General features: G+C 31.3%; 1 protein-coding gene across 9 annotated transcripts in view; it reads left to right on the top strand.

Moving 5' to 3' along the window:
- The window catches only part of LOC122524835 (glutamate-gated chloride channel-like), a 75,083-nt gene that overhangs the window by 30,650 nt on the left and 23,463 nt on the right, over window positions 1-20,970 (top strand). For 5 of the 9 annotated variants that reach the window (XM_043647318.1, XM_043647312.1, XM_043647316.1 and 2 more), the window contains exon 4: window positions 11,080-11,147. The exons of 2 other annotated variants lie outside the window; for them this stretch is intronic. In XM_043647318.1, coding sequence (XP_043503253.1) covers window positions 11,080-11,147 — 68 coding nt within the window. Of the gene's footprint in view, window positions 1-176; window positions 245-11,079; window positions 11,148-20,970 lie in introns of those variants that run through there. 2 more of the 9 variants (XM_043647320.1, XM_043647313.1) reach the window with 2 other exon arrangements.

Raw genomic sequence — 20,970 nt, 5'->3', positions numbered from 1 at the left:
ATTAAACAAACTAACAAACAAACAAATTAACAAATTAACCGACAAACAAAATGTAAAATAATACATCAAATAGTAAAGTATGATATTGATTTAGAAAAAAAAAAATATAGAAAGAAAATAAATAGGAGAGCCGATTGACACTAAAAGGGGGTCTGTTTTATTGTTTTTGCCCTTAGATGGGCCGGCCATTGTCCGGGTAAACCTGTTTGTGCGAAGCATCGCGACAATTAGTGACATCAAGATGGTAAGTATGCACAAGACCAATATTCAAAAAACAACAACAACAACAAATGAGCAAACAGATACAAAAATCCTTTTTAACAAACAACAATAACAACAACAACAACAACAAAAACAACGAGTCTTGATTTTTTAAAAGACCGTTTCTATCACAAACGAATCCTTGTTCTCGTCGTAAAGTTCGTCTCGCGAACGAACAAACAAACAAACAAACGGAACAGGCTAAACGAGACAAAATTAGACAAAGGTAACAAATAATACAAAAAACAATAGAAATAACAGAAATGGAAACAAAATACAACAGAAACTGTTGACTTTCTTGGCGGGTGTCCCTTTCCCTTGAATTTTGTTTTTTACTCTTCCTTAAATCTTCTTCTTGTTTTTATTTTTTTTATACTTTTTTTTTCTCTTCAACCCTTGATTACTCATTATATGACATGTACCAACACGTAGGCACAACAACATGAATATAATTAGCAAATTGTAATAGGTTATTTTGGGTCTCTTTTGAGATGCAACCATTAAACCCCTAAACAGCAAGATTTAGCTTGTCCTATTAAAAATAAATTCCTCAGCTACCCTGTCAAACCCTTTGCAACAATAACCTCTGCCATTCTGTCTAAATATTTCGATATTTTAGTATTTTTTATTTAGCGGGTGCACTGTTAACTATTAGAGTTAATTATTACCACAATTGTACAATCCTTGTTTCCACTAATATACATAATTTACACGCGTAGATATGTTCATCCTTTTTTACATTAGATTCCGCTACGACAAAATACCCACCCCTAATAAACCATTCTGCCCGTTATTATCATTACTATTATTGTTATTATTGTTAAAGAAGTTTAGCATTCTAGCATAGACGCAGGCATGTGGCGTTACAAGCTTCTATTCATCTATTAGACAAATATTCATACACAGTTTGTTTCCGAATACGTGGACATAATTTCAGGGTTGATTTTAATACGCTAAAATAAGAAAAGAAGAAAAAAAAAAAAACGTATGCTCGATGCGATACATCGTTTCCAAATAATAGCCCCATTTTTCGTGTTACACGTGTTATATGATTTAAATAGAAATTTTAATCGAAGAGACCACTGTCCGGTTTCAATGCAAGTTTCCAAATGATTTTTCAACTCGTTCAAAAGTACCAGCTGTCGTTTGAAATCTGTCGACAAAGTGATATAAAAAAGCTTGCTTGTAATTAATTAAAGCAACTAGTTAGTAAAGTTATATGAATTACAGGAGAGACAAAAACAAATGGCCATTATTTGGAAACAAGATGTCGTATTAATCATACAATTGTACGAACACTCTTTCTTAGTTTAGTGTACACAAGAAGAAGTACCCTTTGAAATTATACTCAGATATTTTGAAACACTCTATATATATATATATATACGTTCTATTGCCGATATGTTGTTTTTATGTATATATATTATACATGTATATATGCCACGTATGTATAAATTTTGTTGCCGCAAGAGGAAAAAGACGTAAGACATAGATTATAATACGTTCGTTTTTCCAGAGCTAAGAGAAAGAGAGAAAGAGAGAGAGAGAGAGAGAGAGAGAGAGAGATGAGGGAGAAAGAGGCTTCGAAACTGTTTTCATATTTTTAGCTTAATAATATTATCCCGTAAAACGACAATCCCGGTTTTATTCTTCCTCTTCATTTCATTCTATTTTCTTTCGTTGTTTGTTTTTTTTAATCGTGTCCTTAAAAATCGTTTTCTTTCTCGATGAAAAATAAATTCCATGAGATTTTAATCGCGATCGTTCGATGTTTGCAAAAAGATAAATAACAAATTTGAGAAGATCGAAAAATTATCAAGAAAATCATTCGAAACGAATGTCGCAATTCGTTTGACCTAGATCACATTGATTTATTTCCGATCATGTGTACTTTCTTCCAAGAATAAGAAAGATCCGGTAAATGTCACGGTTCGTAACACATAAAATGCGTAACAGGAGCAGGAGTAGTATTATAGTTCCTTTTTCAGTAAGGGAGAGCAATGAGCCACGAATGAAAGAGAGAAGAAAACCGTTCGTTCGTTCGTTCATTCGTTCATTCGTTCATTCGTTCGGTTGGTCTCTTGATCAGCTCGCCGTGAAATATCGCATGTTCGACCGCAAAAATAAAACGGCAATCGATGATCATTCGTACGGACCATTTTGCATTCAACTCTTAACGATCATCTGAGCTCAACCTGAATTACATCTTCTTTAACGTTTAATAATAATACATTATTATTATTATTATTATTATTATTATTATAATAATTGTTATATGAGTCGCCCAGAACCCAATGAGAGTTCATTTTGCGATATTTTCTAATTTTTGTAAATTTTAATCGAATAAATAAATATTCTTGTTTAAAATTATTACAAAATGAGATTTACTCGTTGCTTCGTTTTTATGTTTTTGTATCTTTTCCAGCTGCCAAAAGGAGAAAATTCTCAAGTTTTTAAGATCCCGTCGTTGTCTCGATAAATACTTACGTTCTTATTTGCACATCCTGTACATAAATTGTTTGATTGCAGAGCCTACCTTCTGCAACAAAAAAAAGAAAAAGAAAAATCAAAACAACAACTTTGTATACTTTTCTGATCAAATTAAGAAATCACATATTTGAAAAACCAACATATTACGAAACAATAATAATTTTCGCAATTTTTGTTTCCTCGACTTAACCGCATTGCTTCTTCTGAAAGATTCACATATTGCGCGTGTTATTTCGTATTTATTATTTAAAAAAAAAAACAAAAAGAAACCATGATCATGCTCTATCGAGTTAACTCGAGTCAACTCGACCAGCAAACACGAAACCGAGACTCGTTATTAAAATTTATCAAAAATGTTGAAACGAAGAAAGGGTTTTGAGAAAATAGAAATATGTTGTTTGTAAATTTTCGCGCTTTCTCGTGACGGACGGTGACTTAAAAAGAAAAGAACCCGAAGAAAGAAAAATAATAATAATAATAATAATAAAAAGTACAAAACCGGCCAACAAACACGGTGTCTTCGTTTTCACTTTAGGATCGTTTGATAAGTAATACATCATTAAGCGTAAAATCTCATGGTTGATCCTTTAACCGCATTTCGTCGGTTTTCTTTCCTCTCTTCCCCTTCCTCTTCTTTTCCTTTATCTTTTTTTTTAACTCTCTCTCTCTCTCTCTTTCTCATTGAAACCATTCATAAACAGTTCGTCTCTTTCTCTTAAAAGCTCTCCACAATTCGTGCAAATGGGTCGTTCGAGGGAAGAAATTTCTTTCAGAAAATTCGCAAAAAGAAAAGAAACAAAACTAGGGGAGAAAAGGAAACAGGGTTGTACGAGAAGGAGGAGGAGGAGGAGGAGGAGGAGGGACGGAAGGAGTGAAGCAGAAGAAAGAAAAAAAAATAGTGGGTGGGGAAGAGGGGGGAGGGGGCGAGAGGGGAAAGAGAAGAAACGTGAAAAACCTCGTCTAGAAATCGACACGCCGGTTTAAAACCAGAGAAAAAACCTACCCCCGGTACGGCCTTTCAAGGGTTGTACTTGGTTTTTCCATCATTTTCTTTTCGAGTTTGCGACGTTTTCGAACGCGAAATGTCTCGGACAACGTCGTCCTCCTCGTCCAATGTGGAAGAGAAACGTGGAAACGACGTCGACCATTTTCCTTCGAGACCAATTCTAACATTGTTATCAAACTGTTCCGTTTCCTTTTTGCTAGTATTTTTTTTCTCTTTTTTCATTTTTCGAAGCGTGCCGATTACAACAAGACAAAATATATATTTTTTTTCTGAATAATGACTGACGTAAGTCCTGGAAATTTATGAAAGAAAAAAAAAAAGAAAACCACGGAGATTATAAAGTCTCCTCTCTCTCTCAGACTTGACGACATTCATTCACGTTACAACGAATATTTCAAAGAATAAGGCTAAAAATATTATAAAGCTTTCAAAGAAATTAAAAAAATTTTTCTCTCTATTTTTATACAAAAAAAAAAAAAAAAAAGAAAAAAATTCGTACTCCAAGATTCGATAAGATTGATGACGAAATAAGAAAAATAAGTAAAGTGAAATAAAAAGTCAATGTTAAAAGAGTATTATTGAGAAGGAATGGGGGAAGGGGGGTGGGTTTAAATGTCAGTGGTTGTTTTATTCGTCATAAGTGAAGGTAAATATTTGGAAAGGTTTTTTTCGGAGATGAAAAATGTCGAATCGTCGTTGTCGTAGGGCGTTATAGGACGTCGTAGGGCGTCGTTCGGCAACTAGGTCGAATCCATTGACGCAGGTGCTTATTCTCTTACCGCAACGTAACCAACGCCGAAGCTTGGTCTTAACGCAACGCTATGTGCATTTTTGCTTGTGTGTGGGTGTATATGCATCTATATATTATGTGTACGCGTTTACGCGATGCTTCAAACATAAATTTCAATTTGCATATACGATAGAAATTCCGTTTTCTCTGCTGCCTTCATAGATATGCAATCGTGTTAAACACACACACACACACTTATCGAAAATAAAAAGAAAGAAAGAAAGAGGAAAGGGAGGAAGGGAGGGATAGAAGGGAACATTATTCCGTGAAATATAAAGATATTCTTTAATTTAGTTTTTATTCTCTAAAGTATCGTTTCCTTTTTTCTTTTTTCACCCGAATATAACCAACAGTAATTTTCTTTATCTCGCGATACTTCCAAACTTTCAAGGACGCCATTTCAGTTCTTACCTTCGTCGACGATTACTTATCTCGTTTTGGCTAATAAAAATGACACTATTTCTACCTTTTTTTGTTTCTCGAATTAAATTAACTTCTTTTTTGTATGTTACGATTATTCTTTGATTTTTTTTTTTTCGTTAATTTGTTGGTTGTTTAAATGTTTCTCTTGTTGTTAATTTTCCATCGAATGATACAATTCTTATATTATAATTAATTATAATATATTATTATGTGATAAAAGAAACTAGAAAAAATTGAAAATTCAATATTAGCACATACCTAACACCTATTTCTAAATAGTCCCATACCAATATCACAGATAATTTCGTGCACCGTAATTAGTATTGTAGTTTGAGAATTTACCAAGTGTATACACCAAGTGTAATTGCACGAATATTTTTCTTTCAAGACCACCAAACACCAATAAATAGTTCAAGGCTAATTAATTAACAAGTCAAAAATAAAAGCTAAATCAGAATGCCATCTAAGATCTTCTCGGTAAGATTTTGTTTTTTATTCATTTTTTTGTTGTTGTTAACAAATTAATCAACGAATATCTTTCGATACCAAGATAACGAATAGAGATGAAAGCCGCGATTAATGAAATGTTTTTTGTATACTACGAACTTCCAAATGAAAAATAAAATACGAAAGCAAGCAAAATCAAGAACAAAAAAATTCGATTCTTGAAGATAAATTAAATCTTCAGGATTAAGGAAGGTTTTTGTCAACTAAAAATTCGCGTGTCCGACGTCTTGTCCTGGTTCGTGTAGGGCGAAATATTATTTAAACACTCTGTATGGTTCAGGACGATACGCCTGGCTCGCATACACTGTGCACGAATCGTCGTCGAGAAAATATTTCGATATATTTTTTTGTCATTAATATTATTACTATTAAATATTAATTCAATTCAAACGATGTACACAGATGTATGTATATAAGTAAATACATACGTGTATATGTACACACACGAATAAAAAGAAAATACTATTATTCAATCCGTCATTTGATATATTCATTAAAATGTTAAATATAAAATGAACGCGAGTGAAATTTTTAACGAATTTTTTTCGTGAGATTTCATCCGAATCTCGTTTTCTTTTCTTTTTAAATCATGTTAGAAAATAAGTTAACTGCGGTGACACGTTGGATTATCTTTTCCCTTTTGATAAGAACTTAAATTCAAACGAGCGTGAAGGTCGTGAAAGACACTGTCAAGAATTAATTCATTAATATTCAATATGTAGTATATTTTTCAATCTTTCCTTTGCCTTTTCTTTTTTCATCGAAACAACTTGATACTCAAAAAAAATCATTAACGAGCATAAATTTTGATCTTTATCAAGAGAAGAAAAAAAAGAAGAAACGTTTGTTTAAACGTTTAATTGTTGAAACGATTTGAAGACATTGATGTTTAATGGGCAGACGTAAATTACAATCGTTATTAAAACAATAATTGGAACCGACGAGCTTTCCGTTCGTTAAAACGTCGATTAAACTACTGAATTTTCAGCTCTTATTCAGGTGTTTCAATTAGGCGTGTCTTCCCAATCGGAAATAATCTTTCTTCTTCATTTCCTCCTAGTGTGAACAACATTTTCGTTCGTATACCCCTTCCTGTCTATACCTTTCAAATATCCTTTTCGTTGTGTAGTAAATAATAGCACAATAATATCGACAATAAATTCGATCTAATCTAAGGATATTCGGGAAGGAGCATAATTCAAAACGTCGCATCGTATTTGCGTTACCAAACGACCCTTGCATACGATATTGCGTGTGTTCTATTTTTTATTAAAAGAAGAAAAAAAAAAGAAGAAAAAGAAAAAAGAAATATATATATATATACAAAACACATAACTTTCACGATCACGAATATTAATAAAAAATTGTACCAACGTAATGGTAACTTTGATAATCGCAATAACGGGACTCGTAGGACTTGCGATAAGATTTAATCGATCGTTTCGTGTCGAGCCGACACCACCTCACCGTTTGATATTATTTTTCTTTACATTTTTTTCTTTCCTCTAATAACAAACAAAAAAAAAAGAAAAAGAAAAACACAACAAATATCGCAATCGAAAGAGAGAGAGAAAAAATCGTAGAGAAACGGTTTTACCCTCGCAATGGTATTTAACGATAATAAGCTAAAGTGGAAGGGAAAAAAAAAGAAATAAAATAAAAATAAAATAAATGAACTCTTTTTCTTATCCCTATCTTACCTGATCCGAGAAAATGGTTTAACATTCGCGTGTCCCCAATGCAAATTATTTTTATCTAACATCAGGAAATGAGCGTTTGTTTTAAAATATTTTCCTATTCGTGTTCGCGACGCACTCAGGTCTTCTTTTTTTTTTTCTTTTTCTATTTCTTTTTGTATTCAGCGAATAACAAACGATAAATAACACCGTGAGTGGGTGGGAGGTTGGGGGCATAAATTTACGTCATTTTTCCAACGAAGTTGAAATATTTCGAGAAACGCGTAATCGCGAGAGTATATTTATGGATGACGGATAAATAATAAATCATAGTGACGCCTTTTAAAAATTTATCTACTTTCAAATCTAAACAATCTACCGTCATTCGTTTTATCCATTATTATAATCATTTCTATTATTTTTTATCATTTTCATGTATCTTCAAATCTTCGAACCATCGAAACTTTAACCATTCAAATTGTCAATGCCAGATTATTTCATTTTATTATTATTTAATTTTTTTTAGTCAATAAATAATTATATATTATTATATATTATAATAAATAATTTAAAAAAAAATACAAGAGTATATATAAAGAAAATAAACTGTAAATATGTTTCTCGAACTTAAGTCATTGAGTCGATAAAAGGGAAAAACAACATCCCTTAAATATTGGACAGATCATATCTCTCGGATCCTCATTTCCGGTATTCGTTTAGAAAATATAAAAACGCTTGGAGCTCTCGCTTTTTAAAAGAGAAGAAAAAAAAAGAGAGAACAAAAAAAGAAAAAGAAAATGAGAGGGAAAAGATCGAAGTTTTAAAGTCGATAAATTTATAAACTCTCCCCGACCTAGTTCTCTTTTTATATATAGATATATTTTATTTTATGCACGTATATATTTTGGAACGGGTTTCTCGATCGGGGAGGGGAGGGGGGGAAGGTTTACCAATCGCGAAAAGTAAACGTCGAGATATCGACGAGGTCCTACTCATCATTTTACCTTACTTTCTTGTTACTTTTTCTTTTTTTTACTTTTTTTACTTTTTTTTCTTTATTTCTTTCTTTCTTTCTTTCTTTCTTTCTTTCTTTCAATCCTCTTACTTTTTCATCGTAGAAATTTTTCTTAGCCACTCCAATCCCAGGAGTTTAATAATATTTATCAAATTGTTTCAGCCGTATAATTTATTTAACCGATCTGTATCTACACAACACCATCCTTCGGGCTTTCCCAGGTACCAACTATCGATTCGTTCAGTTGCTAGTTAATTTCCTACGGGATTATCGATTTGCTCATTGCAAGTTAGCGGAGTAACCCAGAATTCATTATGCGACGACGTTAGAGAACGCGCCATCCCTCCAAACCCAACTCGTCCCGAACCCCACCCCAGGCTCACTCCCCTTTGCTCTCACCGCCATCGTAATCATCACCAGCACCAGCACCAGCAGCAGCACCACCACCACCACCAGCACCACCACCACCACCAACACCACCACCAACACCAATATCGACAAAATCATCCCTACACGTCTACTACATCAACAAACTTGTTCATGGATGAAATCAAAACGTTCTGCAGCATCTCTACCCAAAATTTCATAACGAGCAGCAAGAACTTTACCCCCTTGCTTGCTTGCCCCGTTCTCTTGCTGTCGTCATCGACGACACCCATACCGAGGCCCCGCCATTTTGTATTATATTTTTCGCTTATCAACTTAAACGATATCTTTTCAATTTTTATCAACCCAACCTCTTCCCTCCGTTCCTTCTTTTTCCTTTCTCTTATTAGAAATACCGAAGATTTTTTGTTTTTATAGAAAAAAAAAAAAAAAAAAAACACGTCGGACGAGAATAGCCGCCATTTTGAATTTTCTTATATTTGTCGAATAGGAAATAATTGTTTAATACAATTCGTAATTGTTATTTAATTTTGCATCGTGTTAGAGAGTACTTGACAATTTTCTTATCTTTTATATGACTTAAAAAAAAAAAATAATAATAATAATAAAATAAAGAAGTAAGAATTAAATTAGATATTTGATCAGTATCATTTTCAAAATTATTCTCGTAAATCAAAATGCCAAGAAATTGATACGTCAATATACCAACGAAGCTTAAAGTGATTTCTTTTTTTATAATTTTTCTTTCTATCCTTTTCAAGCTAAACAAAAAAGAAAAATACTCATTCAAGTACACCAACAGCGTACTCTATTTCAGGGGTGACCAACGTGTCAATCGTGAAACGATTTTTAGTCGGGAGACGACTTCTGACACATTTAATATTGAAAAAAAAGAAACCTCGTTAGAAAATTAAATTATAACTTTGCAAACTGATTTAATCTTACAAGCCAGAAAACTTAAGGAAGAATTTAGGAAATACGTCAATCGTGAAAAGTATCTCGATATCACCAAATGTATCGAATATATCTACTCTAGTTTTGAATCAACATACTCTTATGTGAATCGGTTTTTTTCATATTTTAAAGTTCTCGAAAATGAAACAACGTTCTCTATTTACTGATTTCCTTATTAATAATTCATTATCATTATTTTTATCTGTGGATATACATAAAATTATGAACGCTTGCTCGGAGACACGCGCAGAGACGCTATCTTTTCATTAAATATATTATAAAAAAAAAAGAAAAAATTTATAAACTGCATTTTTTCTATGGTTACTTTTTAATTAATAAATATTAATAAAATATATCTTAGTTTAATACCCTCTTCTACATTATGATCTATTAATACAAAAAACACGAGTTTCATTGTATATTTAAATGGCAAGATTTTAATAGGTAAAAAGAAACATTGGCCACTCCTGGCTTATTCCATTAAATAATTTTATCAAATTTTATCGTCCTCTAACCTAGTCGTCGTCGTCGTCGTCGTAGTCGTCTTCTCGCACTCCGTTTTTCTTTTCTCTCTCTCTTTTTTTCTCTTTTTTTTCATCTTCCTTCGTTTTTCTTTTTTCTTATTTTTTCTTTTTTTTTCTTGCATTCGCGCGTCCTCGCTAGAGCATCTTAATTTTCATTTCTCGCCCGAAGAAACAACTCAGCTCGTTAAGGAGGAACATTAAATGGAACCTCTTGACTTCTTGAGTAAATAAAAAGTAAAGCATCATAGGAATAAAGCGCGCCGGTTCGTCTACTACTACCGCGATAAAGACCGTGATGCGTTAATGATGATTATATGTATAATATATGCAAGGACGGGAACTAGGCTTGTTCTCAAAAGGCACTATGACCTTGGCCTAACAAACTTATTCATACAAAATCAAATTAAAATCAAACAAAATGACTAAAGTAGCAGTATCTATTTTTTTTGTAAACTAATTTATGATACCACCATAGCCTTGAACCAGCTTTCTACGTGTACCGGTAATTACGATAGTGTGGTCTAAGTCAACGAATTATACTAATTTATTTTATGATTTATTTGACTTATATAAATCATAAAATGAATTTTTCCAATTTGTTCACTTAATACATTGTCATAAATATCGACGTATTATTTTATAACTTGCGTACGAAAATAAAATAATCTTAAATTTGAATATATTTCTATGGGAAAAATATTATTTGTAAGTATACGTAAACGCGTGTACGTTCCCATAATGGTTTTACACGATGTAAAATCGATGTGGAGCGCATCACCCATTTCTTGATTCTTTCTTTTTATTTTTTATTGTCTCTTCTTCTTCTTCTTCATCATCATCATCTTCTTCTTAATCTTCTATTACTCATCTTATCTACTTTTTTTTATTTATATAGGAAAATAGCAAGGGAATAAGAGGAGCAAACTATTTTTGAACGACGTGAATAAACCTAATTCTTCTTTAAAAGCACAATACCATATCGAATAATTCGATTTGTTAATTGCTCAGCGATTGATTAATTCTTTTTGTTCTGTTTGCCATGTTAGATGGGCCCGCGGTTGTCCGCGTCAACATATTTGTTCGAAGTATCTCAAAAATAGATGACGTTACTATGGTAAGTTAACAAAATGAACCCCGAAATTTTATTTATATTGACACATATATTGTTCATCATTATTATCATCATTATTATCATTATTATTATTGTTATTATTGTTATTATTATTTTTATTATTATATTATTACTATTACTATTAATTATTATTATTATTATAATTATTGTTAATTGTTATTATCATCATCGTTTTATATTATTGTCATTATAATTATTAAATCATGTTGAGTATTGGTCATTTTAAAAGTTTATCTATAAACATTGTATTTTATATACAAAATACCCACATTCAATATTATCAATCCACGATTAGATCAAGTTCTTACATTATTACACGTAAGAACGTTCGTGTCCTTTTATATTCGTTAGGGCTCGTGACTAATTATTATAGTCTCACATATATATACATCCCAATCCATATATGCAAGGTTTCTTACTTTCAATTTAATATTGAAATATTTTTCAATATTACTCTTTTTATCCTATTCGATAATTTTATAAACTATTAAACTACGATAATAAAAAATATACAAGAACGATGTTCTTGACAGTTAACAGTGCAATTTTGTTCTCGAAATTGTTTTCTTATCTACTAATCCAAGGAAAATATTTGGATATTCATATTTAAATGAGACACCTTGTATTATTAACACGTTGACTGCTGTGTAGGTCACCAGTGACCTCAACACGACCAATAGTAAAAATACATAATTAAAGTAAATATCGATAGTGATAAATTTTTAAATAATATCATTGTTCTTGTAAGGGTTTGAAGAAAATAATGACATACAGAACATGTAAAAATAATTTTATATTTACATGGGAAATATGCGTTAAATGTAACAACGTTTTTTCTATACGTAATTACTAAACTTGATAAAATGCAATCTTCATTATTAGAACATTTCACTAAATACATCACTAAGTTCATCCTAAAATCGGGAATTAAAATATTTGTCGAATTACTTGTTTGTCTAACATCATTTAATTTACAACACAAGTAATCAATAAAAGCTCTATTGTCAATTTTCTGTAAAATTTTATAGTTTTTCGCAGTGATGAACTATAAGCAATCATTTGATCAGACAAATCAACTATAAATTTCCATTAATTATAATCTACTACCACTTTTGGACGGTTTGAAATAACTGATAATCACAGAAATGGTCTACTAATTACACAACTCCCTTTATCTGCTGTAAAACAAATTTCAACAAAATCTGCATCCCATAATAAAAAATTCATCTAAACGTCACGGACAAATCACGTGAAATGTGCACGGCAGTCAACGTGTTAAACATATTCATTTATTGTAATCGTTAATTCGTTGATAGTAAATCCTTATGATACTTTTCTTCTCATCTCACAAATGTACAAAAATAACACACTTTTTCTCTCATATTCTGTCTATCTATCTGTCTGTCTGTCTATTTGTCTATCTGTCTATTCCTCTCTCTTTCTCTCTCTCTCTCTCTCTCTCTTTCTCTTTCTCTCTCTGTTTCCTAATATTCATCTTATCCTGTTTTCCCAACTCTTTTTTCCTTCATTTTCTGTAACATTTTCTGTATCTATTTCTACTTTTCTATCTGAAAATCATCCCATCCGTATTCTTCTATTAAAAGATTCGCTATAATTTTCATTATATCGTATATTCTACATTCAATATGAATCCCAATATGTACATACACTCATGTACATGCATACACATGTATATGTGCCGGTAATTCAAACAAATATTTACAAACAAAATTAATTCTATGATTTATTTTATAATGTAAATAATTCTAATATACAATAAAATAAATCATAAAATTTATTTTTCCTATTGTTTGATTTATGATAAATCATAAAATGAATTTTGTTACACTTTTTTCTGATTTATCGTTAATCCATAATTATAATTACAGACACATATATAAATATATTAATTTATAACATTGTAATCGTCCTATTTCATTCAATTTAAAAACAAAAACGTAAAAAAGGAAAATAATAAATACATAAATATAATATAGACATGAGAATTGTAAATGTCTCAAGATTGAATTAAACAGCATGCGAGTAGCACGATCGATACTCGAAAAAAGAAAAAAGAAGTAGAAATTTAAAATTTATAATAAATCGTCTGTTGTCTCAGATAAACCCTAGTAGCTGTTATAAATTCAATTAGAATACAAGGAAACCTTGTTTTTCTTATTTTTATTCACCTTGCAGATATACACAAATAAAGCGCGGACATTTCTTATTATTTCATTTCATTGTCGAGTGAAACGAAGAGAAAAATCAATTTCCATACAAATTTAATCAACTTTCCTCACGCTTTAAGTCGAGATAAAAAAAAAAAACAGAAAAATTCATTGAAATCTTTGAATATTAATACCTGATCGTTCATAAGATTATTTTAGTATCATAATTCTTATCATTTCTTCTTTTATTTATTTTTTTTTATTTCTACTTTATATTTCTTTTTTAAGTAGGTATTCCTAATAGGTACTCATTCATGAAAATGTTTTGACCAAAATACTTTCTACTATGTAGTGGATCAATAATTCAATGGATTCGCACTATCTTGATTGTTATATTAGGAAATACCAAAAGTTACAACAAAGTTAAAATACAAAAGTTCTTTGCCATTAGATTAAGTAAATTTTACATGTAAAATATTGTGTATTTAAAAAAAAAAAGAAAAATAATAATAATAATAGAACAGTATGGATCAAAAATGTAATGGAGTAAAATTAAATGAAATTAACCAAATATTTGACATGTAAAGTCAACTAAAAAAAGGTTAAGAAATTGTTGGGACAACCTAAAATATTTTTCGTTCCTCCTACACGGGTGTGTAAAGTATCGTGTATATGTGTAGGTAAAAAAAAAAAAAAGAAAAGAAAAGAAGGAAAGCAAACAATGTTACTTTGTATATCCAACTCACACTCCGTCGTTTGAACGCATCAATCGTCGTCTTCTTGACGTTTATCGCGCACGTAAATGTATTTATTCTTCACCCCTCTACCGTATCTCACCCCTAGACAACACATACACGAAAACATCCTGCTCGTGTTGTAAGCAAAGTCGCTAAATCTTCGTCTTCTAAAACCCTCGTTCGATGTTTTTGTAATTCTTATGTCAAATATTAACACGTTCTTCGTTGATTTTCATCATTTAATTTTTATCCTTACGATAATAGATTCAACGATTTTTCTCAATAGGATTACAAAAAAAAAAAAATAAGTGGAATAATAAATGAACTTTTTTTTAATAATAATTTGAAATATAACAAATAATCATTGCAATGCAAACAAACATTTTTCGTGATTTAACATAAAATTTGTCCTACATGTTTTTCGATTCAAATTTTTCTTTTTTTTTCTTCATGTAATTGAACGTACGAACCAAAAATTCTAATTAATTCATTAATTATTTCTAATGAAAACTTTTTATTTAATTTGTAAGTCTAACGACGTTGACTTTAAAGGTTGGGTTTTAAATATTTTTTTTTTTTTAATGATTACATGTTTCTTCCGACATGCTTAAGAGCAAAACTAAATTTAATATTCGGAGTATGGGATACTATAAAAAGTCAACCATGTTACTCTGTATATAGAAGTGAACTATTTAATAGTTGATGCAAATATGAATGTCGTATAAGATTATTTTGCACCGGTAACATCTAGCAGAAATTTAATTAACTTCTTGCCTTTCATCCTTTAACTTTCTTTGGCATTGTATCAAAGGGGTGTCAAGGTGTATTATTAAACTGAATTTTGCGGTATACTCTACAATAAGTTTGAATGATGATAAGAAAAAGAAAAGAAAAAAAAAAAGAAAATAGGCTTCAAAAACAAAACATTTATTTAATATCAAAAATAATTATTTTATGAAAATATTCGGTCTGTATAAAAAAAAATGATGAATCTCGGCAAATCATGAAACGTAATCGAAGAATTTGATCAAACTTCTGTTTATTTACGATTGCACGGAAACTTTACAAATAATTTCACGAATTAAATGATAGAAAATATATTTTTTATCACGTTTGCAAGCAATCGATAAACAAACAAATAAAATAAGGAAGGAAACGTAGTTACGATATTCTAGTATAAAAGGTCTACACTTTTTGAAATTACGTTAAAATAAAAAGGAAAGAAAGAAAGAAGGAAAGAAATAAATAAAGAAAGAGAAAAGAACTTTTCTGTAGTTTCAGGACTGTAAAAAAGAAAGAATAGAATAGAATAGAAAAGAAAAGAAAAGAAAAGGAAAGGAAAGAAAAGAAAATAAAGGAAAGGAAAGGAAAAGGAAAGGAAAAAAAGAAAAGATAAGAGCTATCGGTTAGTACGGTAAAAAGTATCGAATTCTTAAGAGGATAGCAAAGAATCGTTGGAATTTTTCTTTCTGATCGAATTGTATACGGGAATTAGTTCGAGACGAGTAAAGGGACTTAGGTAGGCACTTTTGAAGACAAACAAGAAGGAAGAGGACGAAAAAGGAACGAGGAATACTATCGACAAATACTTTTCCGTTCGTTAAAGTTAAGTTTAGTTTAGTTTAGTTGAGAAACTGGGCTCGAATCATACGAATCAGGTTTGAAATCGATGGGGAAACGATTGTAAAAGTATCCTATATTTAACAAAGTGGTGGGAAGGGGGGGGAGGCTGAAGGTGAAGAGGGGAAGATGCGGGTAGTGAGGTGGTTCGAAAAGAAGAAAGTGGAATAAAAGAGAAAAAATAAGATGAAGGGTGAGGGTTTGAGTGTTAGGAGAGCAATTATGATATCTATTCCCGTAATATAATTTCTAACGTCGTCCGTCAAGGAAGTTTGATTGGCTAGCAGAACCCGATCGTACACGTAATTTGCCGTCGAAATAGGAAGAGGTAAGATTTCACGAGAACAAATTTCCGCCAAAGCAATCGAACTTTCCTAACGACCCTGGACGTTTAAGAAATTTTCTAATTACTACTTTCCTCGACCCCCTTTTACTAATTTTGAGTTAATATATCTCTGATCACGGGGCTACGTTATTTGAACATTTTCTAAAGTATTACGTGACCTTTGATAGTCCAACTTTGTCTGCAAATTATGAATAAGTCATTTATTTTCTTTTTATTTTATTTTATATTTACGGATAAGAATTCGTGAACGATAATCATTATCGAATTTATCAATTGAAATGTTTTATTAATATAAAATGAATGCATTCTTTTACTTATTACCAATTTTAAGTTATATGACGATATTCTTTTGTAAATGTTAATTTCAATTAGAAATATCACACAAGAGTTAATATAAGAAGATAAGAAACGTCTAAAAGGTAATGAAATAATTTACATAAACTCCACGTGCTTGATGATAATAAATGACAGTTAAACATTTGCAACGAATACTCTTGCAAATGCAAATGCAAATGTTTGAACTTCCACTTCTTAAACTTTAACAGAAATATGCTAAACGAAACTTAAGTGTTTACAAGTTATCATGTAAATACTTTAAATAACTTGACCGACTATTAACCGAACCGTAGATATGATTAAAAAACATATCACAAAAATTATATTAATAAAAAAAAAGAAAAAAAGAAAAAAGCAGAAAAGTAATAATAAAATTGGTAAATCTATTAACTGCGGCAAGGTAGGAATGATCCAGGAATAAAATGAAACGAGGAAGCGCATCCCCTTGACACATTGTTGGTTGGATGCCAAAGTTCTCCGATGTTCGTGTAATAGAAATGAGAGATATCAATGGATGAGGGAACAAATTTAAAGAAAAAGAAAAAAAGGAGGGTACCGTGACGCGTAAGGAAGGAAGGAAGGAAGGAAGGAAAAAGCTGGCACGATGCATAAGCTGATCTCGTCAACAGGCGTACTTTCTCGATTCTCTTTGAACTGTACTTGCCCTTAGGGAACTTTGAATCGGCCCCACGCGATTTCCATCCTTTCCTTTCAACCCCTTCGCCCCCCCGTTTTCTGCCCCCGTTCTACCAAGCTCGTTCCTATCATCCGTCACACCCATATAAACACATAGACACACACGTACACTACCGCCCAAAAGTTTGGAATCGCTCAATATCAAACATGCCGATAAGTTTGGGATGTTCAATTATTATAGTATCAAATATTAACAAGTTTAAATTAAGTTGTAAAAGATTTCAGTATCTTCTTATGTTTACAATACTTTTCTATATTTTCTAACTTAAACTCCCTCCACCCCTCTCTCCAATTTAAAGGCAAAGCACGACACGAACTTTCCTACAATTTTTTCCAACTTCAATAAGAAATATGAAAAAAGAAATATTCAATTAAAAACACTCGGACGAAACTAATTCGTAAAATTAATTTAACAAATGAACAGGTTGACTGGCACGTTGGTCACCTGTGACCAATTACGCTATCACACTGTTTTATATAACAATTTGATCTTTGAAATGATATAATACACTATAAAACGTGTGAAACGAATGTGCCAGTCAACGCGTTAATCTATCTCGGTTATTTCTAAAACATTTATTTTGTTCTTACAAATATCTTTATCCTCCTCGAAAATACGAGGAACGTTACGTAGAGATTCGAAACTTTTGGCTGATAGTGTACATGAATAGATGCGCTTACATACGCGTTCCTCTATGCGAGCCCAACTTGACCTCTATCACGAAAAGAGAGATGGACCACGAGAGGGTAAATTCAGAGTTATCGGTGCGGTCCGATCGATATACACCGCACGAATGGGTAACGAAGGACATATACACGTTTTGGATTTCATCCATCTATCTTACATGTCTCTATATAGGTATATGTTTATTTCTTGTGTTGTATAGATAGACGAGTGTATGCAGACACGCGCGCGCGCGCAAGTATGTGTGTGTGTGTGTGTGTAATCCTTCTATAGAAATTGTCCTAATGAAAGTGTCGGTGGTTATAGTGTAATTATCAACCCTTAAGCTCTTACGCGATGATAAGGTTTCTCCCAGATTTCTAGCTGATACTTTTCAAATAAACATGAATCGCGACGACCTCTTTGATTAAGATCACGGTTTATAACACTTTCCTTGATAATTAATAAATCGTTGAACTTCTTCTCGTTGACAGAAATCCGATCGGTTATATTCTGTTTTTAGGAGTTCATCATTGCTTAAAAAGTTTCCTCGTGTTTTCGAGATTGATTTTCTATTATGAGTTTTAACTGTTTTTAGAAATCAACTGTATTCCTTTTGGAATTCATTGTTAATAGATGTTTTCCTGTTGTTTGCTAATTGGTTCAAGTGGTTTTATTTATTTGATGTCACGATGATCATGATATTATTCATTATCGTTCCTTATATTTCTTGGCAAATAATAAATATTCAAGTAATATCGGGAAATCTTTTTCTAAAATTTCGTCACTTTTTTTTTTTCTTTTTTACGTATCTGACATAATTACAAGACTACTTTTAACTCTCTATCCTTTTATATATAATGTCTTTAAAACATTTATTACAAGTATCGTTGCCACAAACTCCTCACGTTTTCTAATTAAAACTACAAATTTAAAACGATCCTCACACATTGCAGTACAAATATCGAAATATTTCAAAGACGAATTTCTTTTCCTGTTCTCATTGAATTTCTATTATCAATCTTTTTTTCCTTTCCTTTTTTTTTTTCTTTTTTCATCAATATAAAGACGGAATATAAAATCGAAATGAAATTCATTGTCCGCGTGTCATACGTCGTTTTCAACATTCGAGCGAAATTACAAACGTAAGAGGCAATATCTTCCTCTTGACTCGCATGCCAGACTCTCTCTCTCTCTCTCACTCTCTTTCTCTTTTTTTTCTCTCTCTTTTTATCTATCTCTCTTTTTCCCTCTCTCTCTCTCTCGTTCAAGTCGCGAATAAGCTTGTCGAATTCATCTCGATTCTTTCGACGATACTACCAAAACCGCAAGATATGATATATATATATATATGTATATATGTATGTATATATGTATGTATATATGTATGTATATATATATACATATATACATGTTTCTGAACATCGAACGAATCGAAAAGTGAAGAAAGTAGCGTATGCTACTATTCCTTAGTAGACTTTTTTAGGATACTTCTTCATCCATCGTTACTTATATCTGAAGAAAATCTATCTGTCTGGCGTCTAGCCAAAAGAATGTCTCACGAATCATCATCATCCCTTTCCCCCGCCCCTTGTCGTATAATTTTCAACTATTATTTAAACCGCCTACATTACGTGTTCAATCAATTAACTCAGATTTCAATCTAAAGTAATCAAAATTAACTAAATCATTGTGTAAATGATATATCGTCGAATTACTTATCGATCCAAATCGATTAAACCATTTTTACTGAATGCAACGAAAAAATGGGCTGAGGGAAACAAAAAGAATATAAGAATCATTTTTAATACAAACAATTAAAAATCGTCGGTTTGACGCTTTGACATACAAATTTTCAACAAATTTTTATACCGAAGTTAATCTATTTGACCTGTGAATTTTATAAGACTGCGAAACAATTTAATTTTATTCAATTTTCATGCAATATACAAGAAAAGCAATTATAATAATACGAAGTTTTTACGATCTGACTTATTCTCCAATCTTCAAATTTCAAACAACATCATTGGTATATATTTCACTAATTTATCTCTCTCTCTCTCTCTTTCTCTCTTTCTCTCTCTATCTATCTATCTTTCTCTTTCTCTCTTTCTCTTATTTTTTCTATTTCTTTCATTCTCGATACATCGAACATAACATCAAACATTCCATCATCATTCAAAGTAATTCTCATGAAAAACATTTCATGAAGAATCAATTAAAAATACCATAATAAAAATCAAACCAAATTTCATTTTTGCCTTTTAAAACACTCACATTCATATATACACATACATACCATAGTCACTATTTAATTATTCTCTCTCTTATTATCCTTCTTTTTTCCATTTAACTCTACTTCAATACATCAAACGTCAAATAAAATATCCTACGATCATTCAAAGTTTTTTTCATCAACTACATTTTATTAGGAATCTTTAAAACGGTAATAACAAAATTCCAACCCAATTGCATACTAGTTTTTTTATGACTATCACACACGTACCCACACACACACACATACACACATCCTTACCCATTCTCTCTCTCTCTCTCTCTCTCTCTCTCTCTTTCTTATTTACTTTTATCATTAATCCTATTCGTTAACATGCATCTCCAACAAGACGATGCTTCTTCAATGAAAAACATCTAAAGAAATGCAGGCGCCAACTGAAATAAAGAAAGCAACATAAAATCGTACGATCTCTTACGAGGAAACCGAAATTCTTTTTTTTTTCTCTCTCTCCCGTACAAAAAAGTGTGTATACGTACTCTTCTCTCGAAAAATCGTTCCTTTTTAAATTTATTTTAGTTTGCCACTGCTCCTACGTATATTTAAAATAATAAAAGTTGTGCGGTCGTTAACGAGCACAACGTTACGTACTCTTATTTCTTCAACTCGTTCCCTATTTTTAATATATTTCTACGAGATCGGATCTTTCGTTAAAATGCGTGCCGTGACACCACCCACCCATCGCATTTGGATTCGAAAGAAATGTAAAAAGTTTGTAGAAAGAAAGGAAACTAAAGGGAAGTCTCGCAAGGAAATAATAATTCAATCGAATCAAAGTTAAAATTGTATCAATAAAGGATACAATTATTTTAAAGGAAAAGGAACAATGAAAGGAAGAGAAGGATTAGGAAAGACGGTAAAAACATCTAACGAAAATAAATCGCAAAAATCAAATTAAAAAAAAAAATGAATAAAAATTGTTGAAAGAAAAAAAAAAAAAAATAA

The sequence above is a fragment of the Polistes fuscatus genome, unplaced genomic scaffold (genome assembly GCF_010416935.1).
Source record: "Polistes fuscatus isolate 324 unplaced genomic scaffold, CU_Pfus_HIC Scaffold8, whole genome shotgun sequence".
NCBI classification, from domain to species: domain Eukaryota; kingdom Metazoa; phylum Arthropoda; class Insecta; order Hymenoptera; family Vespidae; genus Polistes; species Polistes fuscatus.
Note: the sequence above shows the minus strand (reverse complement) of the source record. Positions and strands in the feature narration are given on the sequence as shown.